This window comes from Aspergillus affinis, assembly GCF_023601865.1.
Source record: "Aspergillus affinis strain CMG 70 chromosome Unknown NODE_1_length_919884_cov_86_970707, whole genome shotgun sequence".
In the NCBI taxonomy this organism is placed as follows: domain Eukaryota; kingdom Fungi; phylum Ascomycota; class Eurotiomycetes; order Eurotiales; family Aspergillaceae; genus Aspergillus; species Aspergillus affinis.
Window position 1 is genome coordinate 336,273 of NW_026515782.1, and position 27,684 is coordinate 363,956.

Below are 27,684 nucleotides of genomic sequence, written 5' to 3' on the forward strand. Positions count from 1 at the left end.
TCCCGACTGAATTGAAGGATCAAGCCCAAGTCACACAACGAGACAGCGAGGCTCGTTACTAATCGACCGATGACTGGCCCGTTTGTATGTCGAGAGCCATATCGAGGGGGCTCTGAAATCAGAAATCCGATGAAAGTAATCCGTAGGACTGGTGAGCCATACCTAGTGAAAGGTTGAAGGTAAAGGACCGACAAGAAGAGGAAAGTGCCGGGAGGAAGGAGAAGGAGAAGGAGGAGGAGGAGGAGGAGGAGGAGGGAAAGTTGCGCTTCCGCGCCTGACGCTCTCCGGACTGGCGTCCTCAGGCCGGCGTCACGACCGCTTGCTCACCACGTCAACTCGGCTTCCCCCCAACTCCATCCATCATCCTCATCTCTCCCTCTTCCTCTTCCTTTTCCCCTCCCACCCTCTCCTTGTCAAGCCATCATCAACCATTCCATCCAAACTACGACGAACACGACTACTTGCATTTTATCATCAGCTTTGTATTCGATCCCTAAATTACTATCTCTTTGTGTAGTCTGTTACTATTTCCCTCTCGTCTTTCTTTGCCCGGGCTACTTTTTAGTCTTCGGCTTCCATTCCTCGTTCGCTCCCCCGAACGGCTTCCGTTTATCTTTCCCCTCCCCCCCCAACTCATCCACGAATCCTGTTTCGCCTTTTCCCGGTTTCTCATCGAGTAAACGGATGGCGGGCTGAACGGTGTCGACTGATGAGCGAACCCTCTCCATTTAGCTCTCGTTAGCGATCAACATATGGCCAGGCAAAGGCCCAGCTTTCACCGCCAGGACCCTCTAGAGGACTCTTCCGCTGGAATTTCCGCCACCGCCGCCAGGTATATAGCAGACTCCTTTCCCTTTACTCGCTGAGTATCTCTCGCCCTCTTGTCGCCTGGCCTGAAACCCGTTGCTTCACTCCCCTCACCCTGCTGGCCCCGCATTGCTTGTCTCCTGGGGACCCGCCTAGCCCGCTGTGCCATTCGCCCATTCCCCATCACACCCCGAGTTCGTTTGAGTTCTGTGTCGGTGTCGGTTAAATACTACTTTTTTGACCTCACCGATCTTGTCTCCTCCCCCTCACTGTTGCTCCTCGTGCTTTTCTGTGTGGCCCTCACGTTCGCCCCTCGCCTTGCAACATCTCTCCGGAATCGCTCAGACATACTCAACTTCTCATGTCCTCCAGAATCACCCGCTCCGCCGCGAGACTAGCCGCAGACACCCCTCCGCCCACCAACTCCGCCCCCTCGCCTGCGATCCCTGCCGCTGGCCCGGCTCCCTCTCGGAAGCGTAGAGCTCCCGCACGCAGCGATCGGCCTGCGGACGCCTCGGGACAACCGAACAACTCGTCTCCACCCCGAAAGACCAAGAGACAGAGGCGTGCAGCTTCTCCCCAAGCGGCGGCAGGCTCCGCAGCTCCCCGTCGTGGTACCCGAACCCGCCCAACTATGTCCCAACCCGGGTGAGTTCGATTGGAATCCTGGTACCTGGCATTCGAGGCCTACCTACTAACCCTCTTGTGTAGTCCGTCCTCACGCCCTACGGAGGAGTCATCTAGAAATCAAACCTCGCCTCCGACATCTCGACGAAAGTCTAGCCGGAATGGGAAACCGTCACAAGGTAAGAGAGCGAAGACCTTTCTTTCCGGGGAAGGGGTGGATATGATACCGTTACTCTGGAAAATTGGCGGGCTCTAAATCGGTGAAATTAACGGTTGGTTTGCAAAACTAGATCGACTCTCGGCTACCCAGTCTTCTTCGCCCCGTCGACAGAAGAAGCACCAACCAAAGACCAATCCGGATGTTATCATGAAAGATGCGGATGCGGAGGAGGACTTGGATGCACAGGAACGCAGTGATGACCGCGACTCGTCCCCCCCAAGCGACAGCAACGATGGAACCAACCAGTCGGGCATCGACGACGATGACGGGGATCTGTTCCACAACAGCTTGTTCGGATCCCGCAGCCCCCTGGGGCTTCAAAGTACTCTCCGGGCCTTGAGCGGCATGATGTCGGGAATGTCCTCTCGCCTGCGAGAGATTTTGACCAACCTGAGAATGAAGGAGGACCCGTCGATCCAACTGATCGCCCTACAGGAACTATCGGACCTTCTGCTCGTGTCAAATGAAGACAATCTCTCCGGCCAATTCTCCCCAGATCCGTACGTAAAGGAGCTGGTCTCTCTGATGCAGCCTAGTGAGTTTGGCGAGGAGAACCCCGAAATTATGCTGCTTGCCTGCCGCTGTCTGGCCAACTTGATGGAGGCTTTGCGGGGATCGGTGGCCAACGTTGTTTACGGCGGCGCCGTTCCGATCCTGTGCCAGAAGTTACTCGACATTCAATTTATTGACCTGGCCGAACAGGCCCTTAGCGTTCGTTTCCCTCTTCTCATTATCTTTCATCTCAATGAAAGCAACGTACTTACTGTCTCCTAGACTCTAGCGAAAATTTCCGTGGACTTCCCAGCATCCATAGTGCGAGAAGGCGGCCTGACAGCATGCTTAACGTACCTTGACTTTTTCCCGACCAGTACGCAGCGTACCGCCGTGACCACTGCCGCGAATTGCTGCCGCAACCTGCCCCATGACTCTTTTCCAGTTGTTCGAGACGTGATGCCCACACTCTTAAACGTTCTTTCCAGCAACGACCCCAAGGTAGTTGAGCAGGGCTGCTTGTGTGTTTCCAGAATCGTCGAGAGTTTCAAACACAAGCCGGAGAAACTGGAGGAACTGATCGAACCAGAAATGTTGAAGGCTGTGCTTCGTTTGCTTCTGCCGGGAACCACGAATCTTATTGGCCCCCACATTCACACCCAATTCCTTCGGGTTCTGGCAATTACGTCTAAAGCAAGCCCCAGGCTCTCCGTGAAGCTGCTCAAGATGGACGTTGTTGACACGCTTTATCAAATTCTGACCGGCGTCTCGCCGCCGGAAAACCTTGAGGACACAGCGGTCAAAATGGACAGTGTCCTTGTTATGCAAGCCTTGATTCATCGTCCAAAAGAACAGGTCTTTGAAACCCTGAATGTCATTTGCGAGCTGTTACCCGGCGTTCCTGGCCGACAGGTTTCACAAGCAGATGGGTGGACGGGCTCTCCTCTCGATGTAGACCCCACTTTGGCACTGAAATCCCCCAAGGCCAGAGAATCTGCCGAGAAGAGACGTTCCCTGTTGATGGACTGCAAGACCGAACTCAAGCGTTTCGCTATGATCTTGCTGCCCACATTGACCGATGCCTACTCCAGTACTGTCAACCTAGAGGTGCGGCAGAAGGTCCTGATCGCTCAGCTTAAGATGCTGCATAACTTGGATGCCCCTTTGATCGAAGAGGCTCTGCAGACGGTACCTTATGCCTCGTTCCTAGCGTCCATTCTCTCTCAAAAGGATCACCCTTCGCTCGTATCTTCTGCTCTCCGATGTGCAGAGCTTCTCTTCCAGCGCCTAGAACATGTATACCAGCACCAATTCCATCGTGAGGGTGTTATTTCCGAGATATTCAAGCTCGCCGAAGGGCCTCTATCTACGGACAAGGAAGAAAAGTCCCCCCGGAAGTCACCTGCCGCTGGAAATGCAGACATGCCCGGCGACTCACGTGAAGAATCCAAGCGGGTCGATCGGGATGCTAGTTCAGACGATGAACGTGCCTCAGATGATGACGATGAAGGCCATGACGATGACTACGACGAGCAAGATGACGATGATCATGACGATATGTCGGAGTCGGAGAGCTCGTCCTTTTCGGGACGGGTACTTTCTACGAGAATTGACAATGTTATGAAGGATCTTGTTGTTCGTGACGCTCGTGCATTTGTCGAACTGCATGAAGCTAGCCCGGGCAAGGATATGCGCGACAAAGCCCTTGAAACCTTGACTGAGTTGCAGACGCTTGCAGCGGATATTGAAGCCTGCTATCTTGGTGGCGCCGATGCAGATGGCCTCGCACTGTTCAAGAAATTGGCGTCTTATTTTGACGGCGATGCTCTTGAGAGCATCACTAGCTCGGAGTTGCTGAACTCGGGTATTATTAATATTCTTTTGGATGTATTTGCTGATTTTCAGGGTAAGTGAAATCCCCTCTCCCTTGATATTTTTCGTGTCGTTGGCAATTTGATAGGCTAATCGTGGCACATAGCTCCCACAATGCGTGAAGCTCGAGCTGCATTTTTGCAGGCGTTCATGGGTACCACCATTTCCGAGAAGGCGCAAAGCCAGAGTACGGCAACTACACCGTTCAGTGTGCTCATTCACAAACTCCAAGACCTGCTCAGCCGGACTGAGCACTTTGAAGTGATAACCGTCAGTCATAACTCGCTAGAAAACACGCGCAGCAATGCCGCCTACATGCTGGGCAAGCAACTCAGATTGAAATTGGTGGCCGATGAAGATTCCAATATTCCTCGGTCTTACCGAAATATCATGGTCTCCATTCACGCAATTGCAACATTCAAGGCTCTGGACGATTTTCTCCATCCACGAATCAGTTTGTCCGACCGGCCAAAACCACCTCGCAGTCGGGATACCATTCTTTCCCAAATTGCCAACGCAGCGCGACTTCGGGAGCAGCTCGCTGGTGGTCTCGAGGCTGCGGGAGGCGATGCCCCCCCCTTGCCCCGTGCATTTACCGGCACACACCAACCATCGGGCCCTGAGGAGTCGCGCCCCACTGCCAAAGAATCATCCACTGAGGGTCGTGGGTCAAGGTCGAGGCGTTCTGCTCGGCACCAGCAAGGAGCGGAAGGAGATGAACACGATGGCGAGCATTTGGAATGTGCGGATGAGCGACAACTGAGCGACGAAGAGGACGAAGAGGATGATGGCGGGGACGATGAGGAGCTGAATGCCATTGTCGACGACCTTGAGGATGATCTTTCGGATGACAATGCACCGGATCCTACGGCAGTCAACATGGAAGTTGCCTCCTCCGGCAAGGTTACGGCACGAAAGGAAGATGGTACTCGCGTGGCGACTCCCTCTCAGTCCACCCCAGCGTCTAAATCTTCTTCCTCTGCTACTCCCGCTCCGGCTTCGAACCCCATGAGAAACAGCTCTCTTGCTCTGGCCGGTCGCCCGTTCTCTTCCTACGCTGCTGCTATGGCTTCCATCCCTTCTGATTGGCATATTGAGTTCAACGTGGACGACAAGCCTGTTTCAAGCGAGACGACTATCTACCGTGCTGTGCATCACAATCGTCAACTTTCGGATCCTGCAACGAGGAATGTTTGGTCCGCCGTGCATACCGTTAAGTTCAGACGAGTTCCAGGACCGCCGCCTCCTGAGCCGACTTCTCTTGTATCTGGATCATCCAAGCCTAATGCGGAATTGGGTGTCGCTGAGATGCCATCATCTCTGAACCAGGACTCCACCACTGCGTCGATTCTGCGGCTGCTCCGTGTTCTCCACGAAATGAATGCCACCCTTGATGATATACTGGCCGAGACGAAGGAGCTGATGGCCCTCAAACCCGAGTCTCTCGCCCAGTTTATCAACACCAAACTTACTGCCAAGCTCAATCGACAAATGGAAGAGCCGTTGATCGTGGCTAGTAGCTGTCTTCCAAGCTGGAGCGAAGACCTTGCCCGACTGTTCCCCTTCTTGTTCCCATTTGAAACCCGCCATTTGTTCCTTCAGTCGACGGCATTCGGCTATTCACGGGCAATGATGAGGTGGCACAACTCTCAGAGCGGGGATGACAGCCGGAATGATCACCGGCGTGACGATCGGCCTTTCCTAGGCCGCCTTCAGCGCCAGAAGGTTCGCATCTCGAGAAGTCGTATTCTGGAGTCTGCTATGAAGGTCATGGAACTGTATGGCTCCTCGCCTAGCATTCTGGAAGTTGAATATTTCGAGGAAGTGGGCACGGGACTCGGCCCAACTTTGGAATTCTACTCCACTGTCTCGAAGGAATTTTCTAAAAAGAAACTCAAGATTTGGAGAGAGAACGACTGCAACAACAGCGAAGAGTATGCCTTTGGTCAGCGGGGACTGTTCCCGTCTCCGATGAGCGAAGAGCAAGCGGCCTCTGAATCGGGCAAGAAGCAATTGCAGCTGTTCAAGGTTCTCGGAAAGTTCGTTGCCCGGTCGATGCTTGACTCGCGCATCATCGATATCTCCTTCAACCCGGCCTTCTTCCGCATCGCCGATCTCTCGTCCTCGGTTGCCCCGTCACTGGGCACGGTCAAGGCGGTCGACCATGACCTGGCGAACTCGTTGCTCCTTTTGAAACGCTTTGCCAACGCAAAGAAGGCGATCATCGACAACAAAGCCTACTTAGACGCGCAGAGGAAGCAAGCTTTGCAGCAGGTCGAGTTGGACGGCGTCCAGGTCGATGATCTAGGTCTTGACTTTACACTGCCCGGGTACCCGGCCATTGACCTCATTACCAGTGGATCTAACATCCCTGTGACCATTGAGAATGTGGACCTGTATGTCGATCGGGTCGTTGACATGACCCTCGGCAGTGGTGTGCAACGTCAAGTCGACGCATTCCGAACCGGGTTCTCACAGGTCTTCCCGTATGCGGCCCTGCGAACTTTTACGCCAAGCGAGCTAGTTATGCTGTTTGGACGAGCAGAAGAAGACTGGACGATCGAGAGTAAGTTGCTTGAATTCTGCTGATTTACGGATTCAATACTAACCTTCTCGCTTCTAGCTCTTATGGACTCCATTAAAGCAGACCACGGCTTTAACATGGATAGCCGAAGCGTTCGCAATCTGTTGCAAACCATGAGCGAATTGAGCGCGCAACAGCGACGAGATTTCCTCCAGTTCGTGACTGGTAGCCCAAAACTTCCTATTGGAGGTAAGGAACCCCCGACTGTCTCCTCGTCTTGCAGCGAGCGAACCAAGTTGCTAACCCTGCTTTTTTTTTTTTTTTCTTTCCACAGGCTTTAAAAGTCTGACGCCTATCTTCACTGTCGTTTGTCGCCCAAGCGAACCGCCTTATACTCCGGATGATTACCTTCCCAGCGTTATGACCTGTGTAAATTACCTCAAATTGCCCGACTATAGCAGCCTGGACGTTCTCCGAGACCGATTAACCGTTGCCATCAAGGAAGGCCAAGGGGCCTTCCACCTGTCTTGATCAATCAGCTACCCCGACCCGCTTGTTCGACAACAAGATCGGCGGTGCTGTTGTTTATTGGTTGGCTGGCGTGGAAGACGCAGAAGAGAAAGACGAAAACCCACCAGCTCGAAAACATGAGGAAAATATAAAAAACAAAAAGCACATATTTTGGTGCAACCGGTACAAAAGCTTTAGCAACATACCCTTTCTATAGCATGGCAATGGGAGAAATTTTAATGACAGTATGAGTGAATCTGTGACTTCTTGTCGGCCGGCCTTCTGCGTTCGGGTTTCTTTGAAATTTTCTTTTTTTTTGTTCTTATCACTTTGTTCTTGTCCGATTTCTCGGGTTGGGAAGGAGTTCGAGGGGGTTTCTTCAATCTTGTCTACTACTAGATAGAAAATGCAATTGCTCGATATGGACTGGTGTTAGCTCGTAGTGTAGTTGTCTATTTGTCTATTCGTTTAAGGTATTATATGTCTATGTAAGTATGTATATCTATGTCTATATCCAATTTTGTCAATCAATCATGCTGACCAGAGACCTTCAGTATCGATCAACCGCGGTACAACGGCACCATGGACTATATCGGATTGGACCAAGTTAGCACAAGATCAAAAAAAGACGGAAGAACAAAAATGGGACAAAAGAACTCCGCTAACTCACCTCTGCAAACTTCGGCTCCACAAACAACGCCTTCGCCTCGGCCACCAACACCGGCTCCCCATCCTCCCCCTGCCCAGGCATCGAACACAACGTGCCCTTCACCCAGGCCTTCCTGCCCTCAACAGTCCCCGTCTCCGCGCGCAACACATACACACGATCTGGCACCGCGGGCTTGCGGAAATCGACATTCAAATTCGCCGTCATGCCCAGCCCGCTCGGAAAGCACGCCGACACGCACCGCGCAAACGCCTCGTCGAACATCACGCTCAGGAGCCCGCCGTGCACGAATCCCGGGTGACCGCAAAGCTGTGCGCCGACATGGAAGACCGACACGACGCGGCTGGTGAGGGTCTTGTTGGAGGCGTGCTTCTCTGTCGCCATCCACATGAACGGCGGCACGGTAACCATTTCCGGGCCGGAGAGGGAGCCGGCGACGAAGTGCGTCGGCTGGAGCGAGGGGTTCATGGTTCGGTGGGGGCGCGATTCCTTGTATGATGGGTTGGAGCGCAGGGATTGGACGAGGGGGAGGCGGGCGATGAGGTCGTCGGTTTGCGATTCGAGAGTCGGGTTTGTGGGGTGAGAGGGAGTAGCGGTGGAGTGAGGGTGTTGGGGGTGTGGTGAGGGAGGCGCATGGTGCGTGTCTGGAATGGCAGCGAGGCGGATTGAAGAGGTAGAGAAGGAGGAGGATGAGGACGAGGATGGTGATGATGGGATGGCGAAACGCGCGGAGTTGCGCAGACAGCGCGCGAGAGTTCTCACGAAATAGGACATTTTGCTTTTTCTTCTGCAGCGTTTCTTTTTAAGGCTCTGGGATCTGGACCTATAGTAGGTCTGAGTATTAGCACCGTTGGAAGGGTATAGATATGCAGAACGCATAACATGGAGAAATAGAGCAATTAACGCACCAATGCCGGACGTTAAACTATATATACAAGCAGCATGCAAGTCACCTGCAGGCGAAGAAAAGAACCAGAATCGAAAGCGCAAAGAAAAAAAAAAAGAAAGCGAAAACGGGGCCCGCCCGACTAAAAGTTCCCAACCGGGAAATCACCAAGTGGAGCACGCTATCCACGTGGGAATGCCGTCATTTCCTTAAGCATTCTCGCCTGTCTAGGCAGTACCTGTGGTGTTTGGGTTGTCTGATGACATAAGAAGGGTCGCTATGAGCTAAATCAGAGGTCTTGAGTTATTCTTAGTACTTGATATCGGATTCATGTGCCCGAGGTACATTGAACCGGGATTTGACTTCGAGTTATGGAGATGAAACCTGTTTCATAAAAGTATCGCATACTGACTAGGCACAGCAATCTACGTCCCAGTGCCGAATGAGATATGAGGATGATTACAGTAGACAGCAATATAGACCATGACAGGAAACCACCGCGTCGACTGAGCCCTGACTGAACCCTGAAAGATCAGGCCTAAAGATCTCTCGGGATCGGCTTGCCGAGAGATAAATGGGTCCAACGGGAAGAGTGGGTCCAGGCTTCGGAGTCGGACGTCTTTCTCCGGCGAGAGTGAAGTATGCGCCATTCTGAGCATCATGGTATAACGTCCCCCTGGGGTTAGAACTCAAAGTTCAGATGGTTTATTTTTGACAATGTGAAACGTGTGTGTATTCCCTAGAGTAGGATCGTGGGATCCCGATATCGGTGCAGATCCCTGCGAGTCTTACCTACCGGAGGCCTCCACTAAGATAATGGAAGGTCCCGTGGAGGTGGTTGAGCAACCTCTCAACATCTATGCCGTTGCACCCTACTGCATACATAAAGATCTCTTCGATTATCAAGACCTACACAAGAGCCATACTCGCTTATAAATAGCCGAAAGAGGGGAAGCCCCGGCAACAGTCGTTTGCATGTCTCACTCCTAGGAGAGTTGTCCTCCCCAGAGCTGTCAGCCTGAATTCACGGTGCCGCGGTAGGAGCATCAGAAAGAGAGCATCGGATTCAGTCTCCGCATTACCCCTCTTTCTATGTCTCCTGCAGATATTCATCCTAGTCCTAAGAATAAGGTAAGATACTACCACACCAGCGAGCAGTGCTCAAGATGGACAACGTCGGCATGAGTACCACCCCCGCTTTCACGTCCGAGGCGAGTGAGAAAACCTTCGATGAGTCGCACAACAAGCTCAAATTCGACCGGAACCCCCAACAGAACGCGCACGAGAACATCGACCGATCATACTCTGATCCCGAGGACGAAAGCAATACCAAGCGTCTAACTACCGTTAACCTACAGAAAAAGGACTTCGCCGTCCAACGTCCAGGTCCCGAGTTGGGGGCCGAGTGCATCGCCTGTACGGAGACAGTCCCAGACGCGGATATCGTAACGGTGCCTTGTTCCCACCGATACTGTCGGACATGCATCACCCAGATCTTCGAGGACGGGCTAAAGGCCGGGGCGTCCTGGCCGCCGCACTGCTGCGAGATCTTGATCCCTGTGCCCCATGTGCATTCGTACATCGGATCCATTCTGAGCCAGCAGGCCGTGCAGAAGAACGCCGAGGACGCGGATCGCAAACGCACCTGCTGCGCCGGGGAAGACTGCGGGTTGTACGTGCCGCCCCAGTTCCGAAAGGATAAGACGCGACAGTGCACCAAATGCAAGACCAAGACATGTACCACGTGCAAGAGGCTAGCGCACCGGGGAAAATGCCATCCGGATGGGCTGCTTCGCAAATTGGCTCGCAAGAAGGGGTGGCGGCGGTGTCAGAGTTGTGGACACATGATTGAGAGATCTGGCGGTTGCTCTGATATGACGTACGTTAGAGACCATTCATTTGCGTGTGAATTAAAAGTCGACTGTCACTGATTGTTGCGGGAGAGGACTAGGTGTCGATGTGGATATGGCTTTTGTTTTAAATGCGGCAAGTCTTTCGGTCGGAAGTCTTTAAGTCCGTGTTCCTGTAATCTGCTTTCTAGAATATTTGATCGGCTCACATGGTATCATCGGGAATGGTGAGCATATACATCAATACTATATGCCACTTCAGTACGTGACGGAATGGAGGTGGAGATCTTATAGTATTCACCACGGTGATGGTGCTTTTCAGCTCTAGTTGGAGAAGATCAAGAAGGAATATCTGTGCTGCAGCGCTGGATCCTGTCGATCAGGAACAGGCGTTCAACTGCTGATGAATGCTTGAAGGAATGATGATGTTTTCTTCGTCCCATAATAATCTGAATTGATTGACCACCAGTATGGCAGCGGAACTCGGGGGGTAGAAAAATGTGCAGATCGATTTTCATGAAATCGGGATATGGTATCTTAATTTGGCACCTCGTTCTATACACGTACATCACAATTAGAAATCCAATGGATCAACCTGGCCCAGGAACGAGTTGTTCCCTTCGCCGCGCAGCAACGCCTCGATATCAACTCGTCCGGCCGTCAGGTATCGCTCGCTCACGCCCACGTTGACTCTCTGGGAAAGGAGCTGTTTCAACTCGGCGCGCATTCCCGCGAGTTCGGCTTTGCTTGTAGAGCCAACCTTCCGCTCTCGCTCCTGGCGGCCCCGACCACGACCCCGACCACGTCCTTCGGCGTTCTCGAATTCTTCACTGTCGTACTCGACACCAAGGTCCTCGGCGGCTTTTTTCAGCCAGTTATCCTCGGCCGAAACCTTCTCCTTGGCAATGTTTGCATCAATAATACGGCTAGCGAGCGTCACTCGCGGCTTCACGCGAGAGACGACGCGGCGGTCAAGCTCGAGGGACTCCAGAGGAAGTCGCTTGCCGTTGGCCATGCTGGCGTGCACCTTAGCAGCAAGACGCACAACACCGACCATTTCCTCCGGAGCACAGATAATCACACTCTTTCCTGATGCTCCGGCACGGGCAGTACGACCTGATCGATGGACATACGTATCGGCGGCGCGAGGAACATGATAATGAACAACGAAATCGATGCCCTTGATGTCGAGACCACGTGCTGCAACGTCGGTGGCGACAAGGATGGTACTCGGGTCAGCAGTCGGCGAGGAGAACCGTTCAACCGACCGGAGACGGGCCTTCTGTGCCATGGACGAGTGTAGAGCGAGGGCGGGAAGCTGCAGTGCTTGGAGCAGCTGGGTTAGGCGACGAACTGCTGAGATGGAGTTTGTGAAGACTAAAGTGCGGTGCTTAGGATGGTAGAGAAGGAGTGTGTAGAGGAAGAGGTCCTATTTAAGTTATAAGCAGGGGGTCGGGCCGTAGATGAGAAACATAGGATTGTAACATACCTTTTCCATGGCAGCGCATTCGACAATGCCTTCTTTCAGTCCTTCTGCCATTTGCGAGATCGGGTTCACATCAAGGAATTTTGGCTTCTCCTCTCTGAAGTTCAGCTTTTGCAAAAGGTATTCCATGGACTCTTGTTTGTTCATAAGGTCTCCTCCAGTCCACCGTCCCTTGCCTGCCAGCTTCTGCTGGAGATCACGATGGAAGGTAGCAGAGAAGACGAGAGTCTGTCTTTGCGACTTGGGGTCAATCTCTTGAGATACATTGTTCTCTTCGTCAGATGCGTTGCCATCCTCGACACGATCCAAAGCGCCTAGAATTTCGTGTGCCTCTTTGAAGTGACCTTCGCTCAGAAGTCGATCGGCCTCGTCGATAACCAGGAACTTAATTCCCTTCATTTTACGGATCAGACCCTGTCCTGAGCTCAGTACCTCCCACACTCGTCCCGGAGTACCAATAACAATGTCCGCTCCGGCCAAGTGTCTCTGTTGCTTTTGCACCGACAGACCGCCGGTCAACAGTGCAATCCTAGCATTCACACCAGGGGCCTGAGATATCAGCTCCCCAATGTGCTTAACCAACTGATGCGCCAATTCTCGGGTGGGAGACAACACGAGCGCTATTGGGGCCGATTCTTTTTTCTCTGATCCCGTCTCGGTATCCTTCTTCTTCTGTTCCAGATAATACTCGATGATGGGAATGCCAAAAGCCAGGGTCTTTCCGGAACCCGTCGACGCTTTTCCGACAACGTCGTGGCCTTCCAAGATTTGGGGTATACAGGTCGTTTGGACCGACGTCGGTGTGGTGAATTTCATCTTCGAGATACCAGCCAGAGTTTCGGGAGACAAGCCCAGCGACTCCCACGCAGAGACATCAACGCCGTCATCCTCTTCTTCATCCTGCAGGGCTGTGAAAGACAATCCAGATTTGATTTGCTTGTCCTGCTCATTCGTAGCCTTCGATTTTTGCTCTTTCTTCGCGGCATTCTTCTCCTTCTTTTTGGCGTCTTTCTTTTCCTTCGTCTTTACTTTCTTGTCGGTTTCCTCGGGCTCCTCCGTCTTCTTTTCTTCGGGCTCCTCCGCGGAAGGTTCTTGCTGCGCCGGGGTTTCGCCGTCACTGCAGCCAGACCACTCATCGTCATATTCCTTGGTCTCTTCTAGCGTCTTGTTCTTCAAAATCGATTTCTTCGGCTTCCCTGCGACGGCCTGCTCAAGTCAGCATGTAGTTCTTTATCGAGGCGCATTGGATGTATACCCTGAATTGGACGTGTCCTTTCCCCTCCGGCTTGATGATATCCACACCGTCGATTTCCTCCAAGCCAAAGAATCCGGTCGCATCCTCGAGCCGGTCAGGGAGGGCAACTTCTGTCCAGTTGAGGTCGTCTATTCCAACCACGCCATCCCAGCCGTCATCTTCCTCGACGGCTTTGACCGCGCCGGCATTCCCTTTTCGCTTTTTAGACTGAAATCCCGAGTTCTTCGGGTCACGATTCCGCTTCTGGCCCATCCTGACGGTGTAATCCTGTTGAATTGGCACAGACGGACTTGACGAAGGACGAGGGAGCGATATTTTCGGGGAAAAGAGAAAAAGAAAAAAAAAAAAAAACGGCAGAAAAGCGCCCACCGCCTTTCCCCAATCTTATCGCTGCCCCACGGAGGAGAAATTCATTTCTCCCTCTCAAACTCGGCCCCCCTCCTCCCCTCCCATTGACTCCGATCTCGACGTCGCACTGCCCCCGCAACCATGGGCCGGTCTTCCAAGGATAAGCGCGATGCTTACTACCGCCTGGCGAAGGAGCAGAATTGGCGAGCGCGTTCTGCCTTCAAGTTGATCCAGATCGACGAACAATTCGATCTATTCGAGCACGAAAACCCCGAGAAAGTGACCCGGGTTGTCGATCTCTGTGCCGCCCCGGGCAGTTGGAGTCAAGTCCTTAGTCGGGTGCTCATTAAGGGAGAAAGTTTTGGTCGACGGTCGTGGGTGGAGAAGAAGCGCAAGGAAAGGGAGGCGCTGGTGAAGGCGCACAACACGGAGGGTGCGGGACAGGACGAGGAGGTCGATGATAATGGCGACGCGGAGTTGAAGCCCAGGGCGAATGTGAAGATTGTTTCGATCGACTTGCAGCCCATGGCTCCGCTGGAAGGCATCACCACCCTCAAGGCAGACATCACCCATCCTTCTACCATCCCTCTTCTTCTCCGAGCCCTCGATCCCGACGCCTACGATTCCACCGCCGCTTCGCCCTCTGCTCTGCGACCCCCGCATCCCGTCGACTTGGTCATTTCTGACGGTGCTCCGGATGTCACTGGTCTGCACGATTTGGATATCTATATTCAGTCTCAATTGCTCTACTCGGCGCTGAACCTGGCCCTGGGTGTCCTCCGGCCGGGAGGCAAGTTTGTCGCAAAGATCTTCCGTGGTCGCGACGTCGATTTGATTTACGCACAATTGCGCACGGTCTTCGAGAAGGTCAGCGTTGCGAAACCGAGAAGCAGTCGAGCAAGCAGTCTGGAGGCATTCGTGGTCTGTGAAGGATTCATCCCCCCAGCCATTCACGATGGCTTGGTCGGAATGGAAGCATTGAAAAACCCGGTGTTTGGCGGCGCTGCAGCTCCTCGTCCCACGTCTGCCGATGGCAACCTAGGCCAGGAGATGATGGACGAGGACACTCCGTCGGCACCGAACGGCATCAATCTCACGCCGAAAGAGACAGTATCGATCGATTCGAACCAATCAATCCAAACCCGCCTGCTTCACTCCGACTCCCATGCCTCGGGTACGCCAGAGCCCCTGGCACACAAGCCCGTCGCCGAGAAATTCGCCGTCGAAAACCGATGGATCCCGTCGTTCATTGCCTGTGGTGATCTGTCTTCCTGGGACTCCGACGCTTCCTACACTCTACCTCCAGACCACGTTAGTCTGGAGCCTGTCCAACCACCTACTGCACCACCCTATCGGCGCGCTCTGGAATTGAGAAAGGAGAAGGGCGGCGCATATGGCAAAACGAGATTGGGGGCGATGGGACGAGCATGAGGAGGGTCAGCGTCCAACTACTAACCAAAAGTATTTAAACGTACAGTTGTCACGATCATGAATTTGCTTGAGTTGATTTGTTTGCAATTTTGGGTGGTCGAAGATGAAAGCTTTCTACACTTGCGAAGAAGGGATTGAGGAAAGAACACAAAGATTTTAAAATAAGTATATATCACAGATACCCATAGAATTCTTAAAATAGAGAATCTTTTTTACTGGAATAGCCAAAAAAAATCGAATGAAACCTGTACATGGAATTCAAGATGAGGTAACAACATAAGTCTATATGCAAAAGAAACAAGGCGCTAAACTTGGGAAGTCGTCCACATCATGCACATAAACGAATGTGGAGAAACGTTGACCTGTCGACCGACGAAATTACCAACGACTTCTGCTTCTAGTTTTTCCTTTCAAAATGTCATGTCCGTCGTGATTCTAGTACACCTCCAGAACGTATCTCTCCTCGTCCTTCAGCTTCTCGATCTCCTTGCGCGCCTCGACCTTCTTGCCGTTGCTCTTGGCCTCGGTGGCGATGGCCTCTTCCAAGACCGCAGTGACGTCGGGGACGGGCCAGGTGGGACCGCAAAGGTAGAAAGCACCTTCTTCACGGATGTACGCCTGGATGATCTCGGGCAGAGACTGGCGCATGCGGTCCTGGATGTAAATCTTCTCGGGCTGGTCACGGGAGAAGGCGCGACCCAGGAGAGTGATGACACCGGCCTCCTGGTAGGCTTCCCACTCCTCACCATAGCAGTACTCCTCGCGCTGGTGACGGGAGCCCATGTACAAGAGCACCGCACCGATCTCCTTGCCCTGGGCCTTCTCGAGCGCACGGTGCTGCACGAAGGCACGGAAGGGCGCCAGACCAGTTCCCAGACCGGCCATGATCAGAGGCTGGGTGGACTTGGGCGGCAGCTTCATCACGCTGGACTTGACGCTGACGGTGATGGGGGCGCCCGGCTGAAGTGCGCTCAGGTACCGGGTGGCAAGACCGAAGCGGTCCCGGCCAGTCGGGTCGGTCCAGTTGACGGCCACGATCATGAGAGCCACCGAGGTGGGAGTCACCTTCTGGCAGGAGGCGATGGAGTACTCACGACGCTTGAGAGGCCCGATGATGCGAGCCAGGTCGTGGAACTCGGGGTGAGCCGATGGGTACTCGCGCAGAATATCGACGAAAGTGACCGTGTCTTCCTCAGCACGACGCTTGAACTCGGCAGCGCCCTCGGGTGCGGCCAAGTTGAGAAGGGCCTTCTTCTCACTCTCGTCGGTGGCATATTCGGCGAGAGCTTCGTAGAAGCGCTTGGGCGGACGACCATAGACATCAAGGTTCTGGACGAGAGCCTGGTAGACGGTACGGTTCTCCAGCACATCGACGTCTTCGCGACTAGGAACCTCAACAACGTCTTCGGTGTTCAGGCCGTAAAACTGGATGAAGTCCAGGACGTCTGCGGGGTCGTTCTCAGCGTGCACACCCAGCGCCTCACCGATGTCGTACTTGAGACCAGAGTCACCCAGATCGAACTCGATGTGGAAGATGTTCCGGTCATAGGTGACAGGGGTCAAGCGCCTGTTCTCCTTGACGTGAACAGTGAAAGTCTTCGTGGCCGTCTCGGGGCGAAGGGCATTCTTGGTTCCATACGCCTCCTTGAAGGCCAGGCCCTTAGCGGCGGTCTTCCAGTTCTTGAGGTAGCCAGGAGCCTCGGTGTCGTCCTTATCGAAGGAAGCGAAGCTGTTAAGGGAGATGTCCTTGGGCAGTTGAGCGATCTCAGAGCCCTCCTCGGGAGTCTTCCAGGCCTCGGGAATCTCAATTTGACGGAGAATCTTGCTGAGGTCGTTGCTCACAGTCTGCAAGGATTCAGCATTGCCGGTAACGGAAGCCAGCTTCTGGATACCGACACCTTCCTGCGAAGGCAAAGCAACCCGCAAGAAAGCAGTCTGGAGGACGGTAGGCTCCAGAGAAGAGTCGTTGGCAACCGATGGATCGACGACGTAAACGTTGATTCCACGCTGCGCAACCGCGAGCCTGAATGCAACGGGCAGCTTCTTCTCGAGTTCATCATCCTTGACGCCAGGGGCATTGACAATAAGGTTGCCTCCCTGCTTGACAGATGCGGGGATATCAATCTCTCCAAGCAGCTTGATGTCTCCAACGTAAGCAGTATCGGCAGCAGTGACGGAGTAAGGAGCGTCCACAATCTTAGAGCTCTTACGGATGTCAATGCGGATGGCTCCTCCCTGGACAAGGTTGTCGTGAGCCTTGCTCGTGGTAACGTTGCTAGAGGAATCGGCAGCGAGGGCCTGGGAGAGGGCGGCGGTGGCGCTGTCGCAGACAGAAATATCAACATCCCAGAAGGAGTATTCTTGCACGGTAGCAGGGTCGAGCAGCTGAAGAGGGGCAGACTGGCCGTCGTTCTGGACAATGGGCTTCTCAAAGACGAGCTGGAAGGCGGCGGCAATGTTGATCAGGTCCCAGCGCTGCGAGCGGGCATATTTAACATCCACGCAGGCGGGAATGTGCTCACGACCACTGGCGAAAGTCAAGGCCGCAAGGACATCTTCATAAAGGGCAGAACGCACACCCTGCTCTTGGACGGCTTGCTCATTTACAACCTGGCCCAGAACGCCGACGGTCTTGACCGACTGGGGAAGCACCCGGAGGAATTCTTCCTCGACGAAGGGGCGATACACGCGGACATTGATGACACCCACAGGGACACCATCCTTAGCCAAAGAGCGGGCGACCTGGGCAGTCAGGGAGGCCTCGACGGTGCCAAAAGCAACGAGAACAGACACGGGCTCGGCATGACCATGGTATTCAAAGAGGCCGTAGTCGGTGCCCAGCTCGCCGTTCAGGGACTGAACCAGCTCCAACAGCTTTCCTTCGTTGTCGAGGTGACGGCTGCGGGAGTCCTCCAGTGTCTTGCGGACGGTCTCGTAGGTGCGAGCAAGGCCAGCCTGGTCCAATACGTCGATAACGCGGGTGTTCTCACGGCCAACGCGAACGCCATCGAAGATGTGAACGGAAGGCAAAACAGTTGCGAGAAGAGTGGTCAACAGGGCCATGTGCTGCGATTCGTGGACCGAGGCACTCGAGACGAGTCCCAGTCCCAATTCTTCGGCGATGGAGAGGGCGGAGGCATAGTCCGAAACGAGGCCCTCCTCCCCGGCGTAATCGACGGCAGCGACATGAGCAGCGACGGGGCTGGCGACGGAGTAAAGAAGGGAAAGCTGCTCCAAAGCAGATCGCATGTAATGGAGGGTGGCGGAGGAGGCGACGATACCCTGGGGGACGTGGCGCTTCTTCAGATCGAAGTCTTGGGAGAAGAGATAGCCCAGGGCGATGTTACCGGCACCTTGGCGAGTCTCCATGGTCTTGAGCTCAGGCGATTCGCCATTGGCGTTGGTCTCCTGCTTCGAAGCCCATTCCCGGAGAGCCGTGTCCAAGTCAAAGGACTCTGGAGAATAGGAGAAGATCTTGTCACTCAGGACGTATGCCACTTGCTGAATGAGGGTTTGCGCCGTGACATAGGTCGGGCCACTGAGAGCCGACAAGGCAGGGGATTGAGCACCCATACTGGAGAAATTTCCTGTCAAACGGCACGAGTCGAGTGAAAGGAACCTCGAGTAGGGAGACGAGGAAATATAAGCAGTTGAGGGGGATGCAATGGGGGTGGAGAGTCCGCCGCCATTTCCCAGAGAATGTATAGAAATGCCGTTTGCCACATCCGGGTTAGCGCCGATCACGCAATTTCTTATCGGACGAGTTTTTCATTCTGGTCGGCGGTGAACAGTGGCAGTTCCTCCGCTCTCGGAGATTCCCCGCCTCAGTCAGCATCACATGCAGATGCACACCTGAGGCAGCACTGTGTCCCGTTCAGGGTTAGTGTTCCACCGGATGCATTCACGTCATCCGCGGCCCTTCCGTGGCTCCTGCATCTTCTAGAGACTTCCTCTGCACAGGCTTGTTGTTAACTTGTTATACCATCACCAACTTTGGATCAATCATGGCGAGCGTTGCATTGATTGGAGGCACTGGCATGGTGGTAAGCACCTCCGTCATGATGTTTCCCCTCTGGTGAAGGAGGTCACGCCAGGTTATGTTGTTGTTATTCTCTTCAACCCTTGTCTGCGGGCCTATTAATCAACCATCGGGAATGAAGTGCATTACAGCTGACTTGCCACTTCAACTGAACCTGTCATGAACTGAAGGGGAGCCATATCCTCACTAGTCTTCTTGCAAACCCTGCCGTCGCTCGAGTGGACACCATCTCGCGTCGGACTCCCCAGGCTGCTTCCGCCGCGCAAGCGAAGCTGACGACATTTGTCAACGATGATACATCGCGTTGGGCTAGCCAGCTGTCCTCGCTCACTCCCACACCCTCAATCTTCATTTCTTCCTTCGCAACCACTCGTGGCGCGGCGGGTGGGTTTGAAAACCAGTATAAGATTGAACATGGCTTGAACATTGAGATGGCACGGGCAGCACGCGACGCAGGAACCAAGGTCTACGTCCTGATCTCGTCGAGTGGTGCTAGCAAGGCCTCCTCCATCCCGTACACCCGCATGAAAGGTGAAATCGAAGAAGACATCAAGGAGATGGGCTTTGACAAGACGGTCATCCTGCGCCCGGGCCTGATTGCCGGCACGAGAGAAGAGAGTCGTCCCTTAGAAGCTGCGATCCGTTACGTTGCCTCTTTTGCGGGCAAAGTGCACTCTAGTCTCAAGAACGGTTGGGCTCAGGAAGCGGATGACATTGCCAGAGCTGCGGTGAGTGCCGGTCTGAAGGCGTTGGAAGGTGATGTTCCCACTGGTAGTGAAAAGGTCTGGGAGTTGAGCGGCAGCGACATTCTACGGCTCGCAAAGGAGTCCACGAACTAAAGTTGACCATGAACACAAAAGGCTTAATAATGGGTACCAGTACTTGATGGATAGGACGTCTAACTGTACATGACTTAAATTGCAACTGTTCGGGAAATGTTTCATTACCTAAATTTCCACACCGCACGCCGAGATTAATTATATGTATCAAGACATGTAAATCTAGTTGGCCATCCTACTTTTAACAAGGGAGAGCATAACCAATCTATTGCTTTCCCACCTTCACCTCGCCATGCTTCCGAGCCGACCCTCTCGAGCTCGGCTTCTCTTTCTCAGCATTCCGAACGGCGCCTCCTTCCTTCGGCGGCCGCGCCTTACTCGTTTCCTTATTCGCGGGACTCATATCCAGCGGATTGCTCACTTTTCCTTCGTACTGAGACTCCTCCTCGGTGGCCGCGATCTCGCTTTCAGGCGACGTCCGATGCGGGTCATACGCGGCAGGGTGCGCGGCGACCTCGTTATCTGTACCGGATTTGGTGACTTCCGAGCGCTGCGGATCCAGCACGTGGCGATCGTGCGTTCGATCCTCTTCGCCCTTCTGCTCCTTCGTGGTCCGCAGGGCCGAGAATGCATGGAAGCTTCTGCCGTGCGCGATGGCAGGGAGAGTTCGTGGCGCTGTAGTCCGGGTTTGGATTTGGACTCTGGAGGCGTTTCGGAGGGCGGATTGGCCCAGTCGAGGCAGGGTGGTGAGTTCTTTCCACATGGTGATGATGTCGTTGAGAGGCTTTTTATGCTGTGTTTTGGAAAAGGTTGGTAATTGGATTCAGTGTCGAGTCGTATGGTCGATTGACTTTATATCTGCATGTATATGCTTCGTATCAAGTCTGTAGCGCGGTAAGCATTGGGCCGATTCCGTGAGTTTAAGAGCCTGGTTTACAATACCTTATTCTCGAAAGATTGAAAATTTATAGAAGAATTGAATTATTAAAAGAAAGAGAACGAAGAAAAGGAGACAGAATAAATCTGTCGTTGCTTGAGGGCGAATTCCTGGTTATTGAAAGGTCATGTTGACGTCATTTCTTGACGTATTGTAGGAGCTTGAATGCCTGAGGTTGCAATATGCCAAGCATTTCGCCATCCCGCTGTGTAGTTACATACAACATCAGGACCGAAGAACTCTTCCTCTGTAATTGTCTAGACGATCATCTTATGTACTGGATTTTATTGATTTTGATCATCTAGAACACCTATATTGGAATGTCCACAGGGACCTTGGTCCACGTGATGCTGAATGATCCGCGAGTTAACTATATGTTTTGTTCGGGAAAGAAGAATTTATGATTATGAACGTGAATTGAACTTGGCTATTTATGATTTCACAATTACGAGACCGGTGCTCATTGAAATGTTCAGATAGTCCACTTTTATAATCCAAGATTACGCAAAAAAGGACTGCATTGTACAGCCTTTGTCAAAAATGAAAGGCATAAGCCATGAAAGCAACGGAGGTCTGAGAACTCGGTTTGATTGAATGATATCAGCACAGTTTGTTCACTTTGGTTAATGATAGACGGACTGGAGTTGCGTCGTAGCCTAAGGGCACAAAGGAGAGGCACCCCGACTCATCCAAAATCGAAGGCGGCGAAATGAAGTTGACCATACCTAATGGATTTGACCACAGTCGAGCCTGGATGTGCCACGTCAATCAGACCATTTAATTGCGGCGTAGTTACAGCAGTGTGATAGCGCATTGCTCATGCATCTCGGTACCACTCTTTGACTGCCCGGAGTGTAAAGTCCAAGTCAGCCAGGTTGGAACAGACTCGTGCGAGGCGGTTTGAGGCGGAAGAAGACTCGTATGACGAGGATGGGCTATGCGTAAGCCGAGAGTTGCCTTTTGCTTTTTCATCATTATTGACTTTTGCTTCGTATGCTTTGTGGCTGCATCGGGAGGCAATTGCACCATTGTCATAGTACATGTACATCGTCGAGTACAGTACGTCGCCTGTTTTGTCATAGTTGATGTCAACCGCAGAGGCCATGGCTCATGGAAGGGCTAGGGCTGCACATGTAAAAAACACAGCCATCAAACTTGTATTGTGTAAAAAAGGCACTCGCAGGTGCTTACTTGCAGATGCGAGGACCCGCTTTCTAACTCCTCGGCGCGAGTCAGTGGGCCTTGTACTTGAGTGACCCCGGAACCTAGGGGTGCAACCGACAGGGTTTGTCTTAGCTGCATATGGCTCATGGCTAGCAGAAGGAATCGATTGGACATGAGTCGCTGATGAGTTTTAACAATCTTTCCCCGGAGAGCCAATCCCGATGCGCAGACCGAGCACAACAGCTATGCTCCCTCACCTTAAAATTTGAAAAGTATGATTGCAATCGGCTATTTGTTGCTTGTGAAACATGGGATGCGTAGAAGTGCAGAGGGACACGCTGACAACTGCGGTCACGGGATCAAAGACGCCCAGCATGCTGGTCCAGACATGTGGGTTACATAAATCCAATTTCAACGTCATCGAGAGTTGAAAAACAATACTAGAGACATGATAAGTAGGCAGCAAGTAACGTTGGGCTAGATCAAACTTTGTCGTTTTTGGAAAATGACAAGCGGCTCTGTCGGTTGGGCAGAAGCTGGGTTGTTCATGTTAATCAGTTTGACCCTGGTTGCCGATAGTCATCGCCATAGCCAAAAATAGGCTAGAAACGGTGAGAGTGAGACAGGGTGTGAAAAGAAGGTGGATGAGTGGCAAATCGTCTAATCACATTGGGGCAGGGCTCTTCGAGAATGGGAATACGGCTGGCTGTCACCACTGCCCTGCTCATTGCGGCTGTAATCCGGAAACAGTGACCGCTGAGTTGGCAATCAACTCTTGCCATGGATCCGTGGTTCGAAAGCCCCATGTCTAAGCAACTAGATAGACCGGTCTGGCGATCCTGTCCAGCGAAAGGTTGACGGACGTGCGAGAGAACCTGGCATATCCGGACAAGCGGAGACCCGAAATGTTTTTCTCATTCATTCGTCAATGGCGGAAGGGACGCTTCCAGAGTTTCTCGCTTGACACCTTCTAGGTCATAGATTGACCATTTTTTTCGCCTCGAAATTCTCCCCGACAGCCTGAAAACGCAGAAAATGGAGAACTCGAGCCAGACGAAGGACGCCACGTCAGAGTCTCCGAGCTTTAGTGCAGATGCATGGGTTAAACAGTAGGTGTACCGTATCACGGATTGTGTCTGCCATGCCCGATGCACAGGAGTCCCATCCTATCATCTCGACAAAACAATGCAAGTAAATTCAGATAAACCCTGCACCTGAGCGGGGGCAAATGCGGGATTATTCGTCTGCAGATGTGAGAGATCAGCTGAAAGAAATCGTCTGCGAATGAACAAGAGGGTTCGTCATGCCACAGAGAACAAATGCGGCTGCCAAAGACCAATTCTCAACGAGGCATCGGATACCAATCGATATCTTCTAGTGACGCGTCTTTCGCCACTAAAGGTTAAAAGCCATTATTCACTGTGGTCAAACGGGAACTTGCGGAGGACATGAGACAGCCATTGGCACACAAGTCAGATATCCTTGTACGGCAGGAGGGAGATGGAGGGGAGGTGGATAGCGACGTAGGGTTGCAACTAGGAACTAGTAGCATACCTTATTGGCAGAGCCAGCAATGCCCTGAGAGAAAAGAGGGGATGGCAACGGAAAAAGAAAAGACAAAAGGGGGGAAATTTGAAAGAAAGGACCCAAGTGAAGCTTTGTCTCGGACTCGAGTTTGTCCTCGGTCGTAACTCCATACTAGAGCTTAGGACGCTAGGAGCAACTAGTAATAGAACTAATTGGATGTCAGTGAATAACCAAGCAGTCATGTAGGGTAGGATACCTTACACCGTTCTAGAAATCCGAACCTGTGATCCAACCTGCATGTAAGGGTCAGGCATCATGTCATTTTCCCTTTCCAGATTATTATTTATTTCTTTATTTCGTTTGGGCTGGAACACTAGATTAGTCTGAGATGGGATGGGAAGGCTCCAGCGTAAGACAGTACGACATCTGGCACAGTGAAGGAGCAACTGATCATGCAGGAGCTTTGATTCAGTAACCGGAAACGATTCCTGCTTCTCGAAAGACAACTTGATACGGAGTATGTCAACATAGACGAAGCGGGGAAGATCGATTGAGCAACCAAGCCAAGCTGTGACAAGAGCACATTGACTCGGAATGAGGGATTTTCACGATTGAACTTGGAGCAGAGGAAATGATGCGGCCACGGCAGCAGGATGCATGCATTCGTGAAGCATCCATTGAGCACGATTGTCTCGCAACGGGAATGTTGTGGCCATACCGTGTCTCCACAGCTGGGCGAACCCATTGTAGCCAACCGTAAGGGGCATTTGTGGGATGTGATGCGAATGTGATGATAGAATGCCTTAGTCGATAAGCCATCGCAAACCGGCGAGAGTTGATCGACAGCAGGTGGATATGGTGACAGGAGGATGCTGGATCGTAACATGGGAGCTTCCCACGAAACATAAATAGGGCCGCCATTCCCTCATGTTGATGGACTCTGAATCAATATCAGTTTCAGACACATCCTTCTCAAGCAATTCTATAAGCAACAAAGCCTTTTTTCTTCTCAAGATCCGTTTCACGTTTTCAGTCTGCTTTCATAGCTCACCAGGCATTGTTCAAGCCTGGCCTATCAAATTTGGAACGGCGGCAGAACCAGCGGGCCGGGCCAATAGCATAGAAGACGGAAGGTGAAACGTCCATACTGCACCGGGAACAAGTAAGTTTGGGAATCACCCCAAACAGATCCAGTCTGACAGATTTGATAGGCATGTGCTTTTACAACCAAAAGCGATTTGTGTGCGGGGACTGGAGTTGGACCAGTTTTGACCATCGGTGCAATTATGAGTACCGAACAGGCGAGACATGTGGCATGAGACTGGTTAATGTGACCGAGCATGAGCCGGCACAATGCCGCATTTGCGAAAAGATTGAAACCAAGTATCGTCGGCGAAGCGCCGAGATGGAACGGTTGACCCGGTGGAAACGCGAAGGGGGCACACTTGTAGCCTCAATGGACCGGTCACAGAAGCTCATCATGGAACTGGAAAAGGAGATTTTCCAGCTCCAGCGAGAACGGGAGGACCGAAGAAAGACCTACAAGACTTGAAAGTGCAAGGTCTTGGTGATGAAACTCATGCAAAAAGATGGAGCGATGGGAAAGGGCGAAGCCTTTGGTCCACTCGTTTTTTCGTTTTTCTCTTGTCTTCCTTCCTATCCTCGCCCTATTCCCTTTTCTTTTTCTTTTTCTTTTCATTTCGTTTCGCTTTTTATTTGGCGGAGTCTAAGTTTTATTCCCTCCTGCGATTTAATTTTCTTTTCTCCTTCTTTCTTTTTTGAAAATATTTTTTCGCAGTTTTGAAATCTAATTTGGTGTCTCACAGTCATGGGCCACTCAGCTGATATGGTTCATTGGCTGCATCATCATATCGGGGTGGTCTTCGTCAGGAAGCAGGCAGACTCGTCTGATGGTTGGAGGAAAAGGCCGATAATGATGTAAATCTGCCGTTCACGAAATATGAAATCCAATGAACTGTTTCCATTTTTTCAAATCTTGCATACTTGGGCGGTCTCGTCAGGGGGGGTCAGTTCCACTCAATAAGCGCCTGTATTCTGGATGAGCGGTTCGCCACGACAAGGATGAAACGATTGTCCATCTTGCCATTGCAGGAAATTAAGGAAGTCCTGTGCAGAAAGGGCCGGTCCTCCCGACAGAATGATACAGAAGGACACCATCTCAGGGTGTTGAATGGCCAGATCATTAAGCCATCGGATCGCGGCGATTGTAGAGAGTCTGGAGGAAGTAGGAACGTTGTTTACTGCAGGACCGTCGAAACCCCGCGGGCCCCAAGCGCACGTGATCCCGGCCGGGTCGGGGGGAGGACGGAGATGGAGATCGATGGTCAGTATGAAACATTTGTCGTCGCCTCCCTCGTCCATCTCAGCTCAACTCAGCTCAGCCCCATCTGGAGGGGCCTCTCACCGACATTTGTGAACGCCAGATCTCCTACTATTCCGCTTTAGGATCTAGGATGGCTCGAAGATGTCTTGCAGAACGTGTTTGAGAACGTTACAGTGAAGACCCTCTGCAGCGGCGGGTCCCTGGAATGTTCGACAGTAATTTGTTGTGGTCTCACAAACCAAGAAGAAAATCTTCCCAAGGGGAAAAAGAAGAAAAGAGAAAGAATCACAGAGTACTGGTTCGACTTAATGGCGGATTACCTCTTATATAGAAGACCGACCCGGGAAACTTCTCCCCTACTGAAAAAGAGATTCTTCACACTTTTCAGGGAATGTGAAATTTCCCGACTACGTGGACCATTTATCTTTCGTCTTCAGCTACACACCTGGGCAACCTGGACTGAACGCACGAGAACAAACGTGAGAATTGAACCATTTGTTGCTCAAATCGACGTCGCCGCTTGCCACGTCACCGCTGGACAACGTCAGTTGCGCCTGAGATGCAGCGGCCGATGGCCTCAATAACTGCCCAGGAAGCTTTGTGGATTATGTTTCAGTCACATTCGACCCTCCCGGGATTGGCATTTGGGAGTTGTGTGAACTAAGAAAGGGGACCTCTTTGGGTAGGACAGTCTCCAGCAACAAAAATGGGATTATGTAGATCAGGTAGCAGAGAAAGAAACACGTCGCTCATTTATTTATTTGATATCACCAGCCTCTGGCTCGTCGTCAACCTTGGCCAATCCATGTTCCTTTAGGAGGGCATTGATCTCGTCGGCGTTCCACAGATGGTGGAAGATCTTCCCTTCCGGGGTCTTGCCCACCGTTGCGAATTCGACTAGAGATAGGAGTAATTTCATTAGTGCATGTTCCTAGATGGCTCAAGAAGCTAAAAAGACACTTACTCTTTTCGCTGCTGAGTTTCGTCGAATCCATCGTCTTGCTCAGAACCTTGACGGCCATAGCACAAGCCTCCTTCAGATCGCAGTCCTCCTTGTAATCTTGTTTCAACAGACTCTGGGCACTGGCGTTGTTTGCACCAACGCTGGTTGCCTTCCAACCGCCGTAGTTACCACTGGGGTTGCTCTGGTACAACTGGAACTGCCGAAGGGGGTCGTACCCGGCGTAGATGAACGACACACCGAACGGACGCAGACCACCATGCTGGGTATATCCTTGCTTCAGATCGCACAGACGACGAACCAGCTGTTCGCAGGGGATTTCTTCGTTGTAGGTAAGAAGATATCGCTGGGCGGCTTGTCGGGCGTAGTTGATGAGGATGTTGGCGTCGGCTGTCATACCAGCAACGGCACAGATCATGTTGCTATACCCATTATTAGCCCTCAAACACCGCAAAGAGTTATCGTTACAGGGAGACGGATTGCTTACTCGTTCAGTGTGTAGAGTTTCTCCGCAGACGTGTCCTGCTCTAGCAGCTTGCTAGTCACCTTCTTTTCTGCAGCAAGGACGATTCCATCCTTCGCCAGAATACCGAGGGCGGTACCGGCGTGCGAGATAGCTTCAAGCGCATACTCGACCTGGTACAGTCGCCCTTCCGGGGAGAAGATGGTTGTCTGTTGAAACACGGCGTCACCTCGTTAGCTGGGAGCTCTCGGAATGATGAAATTGGAATTCGGGCCTACCCTGGAATCGTATCTGCGTGACATATTGAATCGAGCGATAGAAAAAAGAAAGATGAAGAGACGAAAGAAGGCTCTATGAGAAGGAACCTCGCGGGGGTGGAGGGCGAGGTCGACGGATGAAGAGTGGGCAGGCGGGCGTAGGCAGAGGAGGATGAATGATGATGGTTGGGTGAGCTCCCAGTAGTGCCCGGAAGGCAACTTCGCCCTGGCGCGTCCT

The 27,684-nt window shown here is 52.4% G+C and overlaps 9 protein-coding genes across 9 annotated transcripts; 4 read left to right on the top strand and 5 right to left on the bottom strand.

The window, feature by feature from the left end:
* Positions 1-1,168: 1,168 nt before the first annotated feature.
* On the top strand, positions 1,169-7,073 carry KD926_004029 (HECT-type E3 ubiquitin transferase UFD4; the record flags this gene model as incomplete). The annotated part of the gene is made up of 7 exons (XM_053094931.1): positions 1,169-1,455; positions 1,519-1,613; positions 1,725-2,365; positions 2,429-4,052; positions 4,125-6,584; positions 6,642-6,791; positions 6,877-7,073. 7 exons carry the CDS (start codon positions 1,169-1,171, stop codon positions 7,071-7,073), a joined length of 5,454 nt encoding a protein of 1,817 aa, XP_052961172.1.
* Positions 7,074-7,713: 640 nt separating this feature from the next.
* KD926_004030 (PaaI family thioesterase) lies at positions 7,714-8,493 on the bottom strand (the record flags this gene model as incomplete). Its single annotated transcript, XM_053095041.1, has 1 exon — positions 7,714-8,493. The coding sequence occupies one exon, from the start codon at positions 8,491-8,493 to the stop codon at positions 7,714-7,716; it is 780 nt and encodes a 259-aa protein (XP_052961173.1).
* Positions 8,494-9,771: 1,278 nt separating this feature from the next.
* On the top strand, positions 9,772-10,536 carry KD926_004031 (IBR domain protein; the record flags this gene model as incomplete). Its single annotated transcript, XM_053095150.1, has 1 exon — positions 9,772-10,536. The coding sequence occupies one exon, from the start codon at positions 9,772-9,774 to the stop codon at positions 10,534-10,536; it is 765 nt and encodes a 254-aa protein (XP_052961174.1).
* A 493-nt stretch (positions 10,537-11,029) lies between these two features.
* On the bottom strand, positions 11,030-13,448 carry mak5 (ATP-dependent RNA helicase MAK5; the record flags this gene model as incomplete). Its single annotated transcript, XM_053095261.1, has 3 exons — positions 11,030-11,884; positions 11,945-13,147; positions 13,197-13,448. The coding sequence occupies 3 exons, from the start codon at positions 13,446-13,448 to the stop codon at positions 11,030-11,032; spliced, it is 2,310 nt and encodes a 769-aa protein (XP_052961175.1).
* A 237-nt stretch (positions 13,449-13,685) lies between these two features.
* KD926_004033 (tRNA methyltransferase TRM7) lies at positions 13,686-14,975 on the top strand (the record flags this gene model as incomplete). The annotated part of the gene is made up of 1 exon (XM_053095369.1): positions 13,686-14,975. The coding sequence occupies one exon, from the start codon at positions 13,686-13,688 to the stop codon at positions 14,973-14,975; it is 1,290 nt and encodes a 429-aa protein (XP_052961176.1).
* A 435-nt stretch (positions 14,976-15,410) lies between these two features.
* On the bottom strand, positions 15,411-18,548 carry KD926_004034 (sulfite reductase subunit alpha; the record flags this gene model as incomplete). The annotated part of the gene is made up of 1 exon (XM_053095480.1): positions 15,411-18,548. The coding sequence occupies one exon, from the start codon at positions 18,546-18,548 to the stop codon at positions 15,411-15,413; it is 3,138 nt and encodes a 1,045-aa protein (XP_052961177.1).
* Positions 18,549-18,979: 431 nt separating this feature from the next.
* On the top strand, positions 18,980-19,853 carry KD926_004035 (uncharacterized protein; the record flags this gene model as incomplete). Its single annotated transcript, XM_053095589.1, has 2 exons — positions 18,980-19,018; positions 19,185-19,853. 2 exons carry the CDS (start codon positions 18,980-18,982, stop codon positions 19,851-19,853), a joined length of 708 nt encoding a protein of 235 aa, XP_052961178.1.
* Positions 19,854-20,058: 205 nt separating this feature from the next.
* KD926_004036 (uncharacterized protein) lies at positions 20,059-20,556 on the bottom strand (the record flags this gene model as incomplete). Its single annotated transcript, XM_053095667.1, has 1 exon — positions 20,059-20,556. One exon carries the CDS (start codon positions 20,554-20,556, stop codon positions 20,059-20,061), a length of 498 nt encoding a protein of 165 aa, XP_052961179.1.
* A 5,966-nt stretch (positions 20,557-26,522) lies between these two features.
* Positions 26,523-27,491, bottom strand: pre9 (proteasome core particle subunit alpha 3; the record flags this gene model as incomplete). Its single annotated transcript, XM_053095678.1, has 4 exons — positions 26,523-26,662; positions 26,730-27,148; positions 27,214-27,398; positions 27,468-27,491. 4 exons carry the CDS (start codon positions 27,489-27,491, stop codon positions 26,523-26,525), a joined length of 768 nt encoding a protein of 255 aa, XP_052961180.1.
* Between the last annotated feature and the right edge of the window lie 193 nt (positions 27,492-27,684).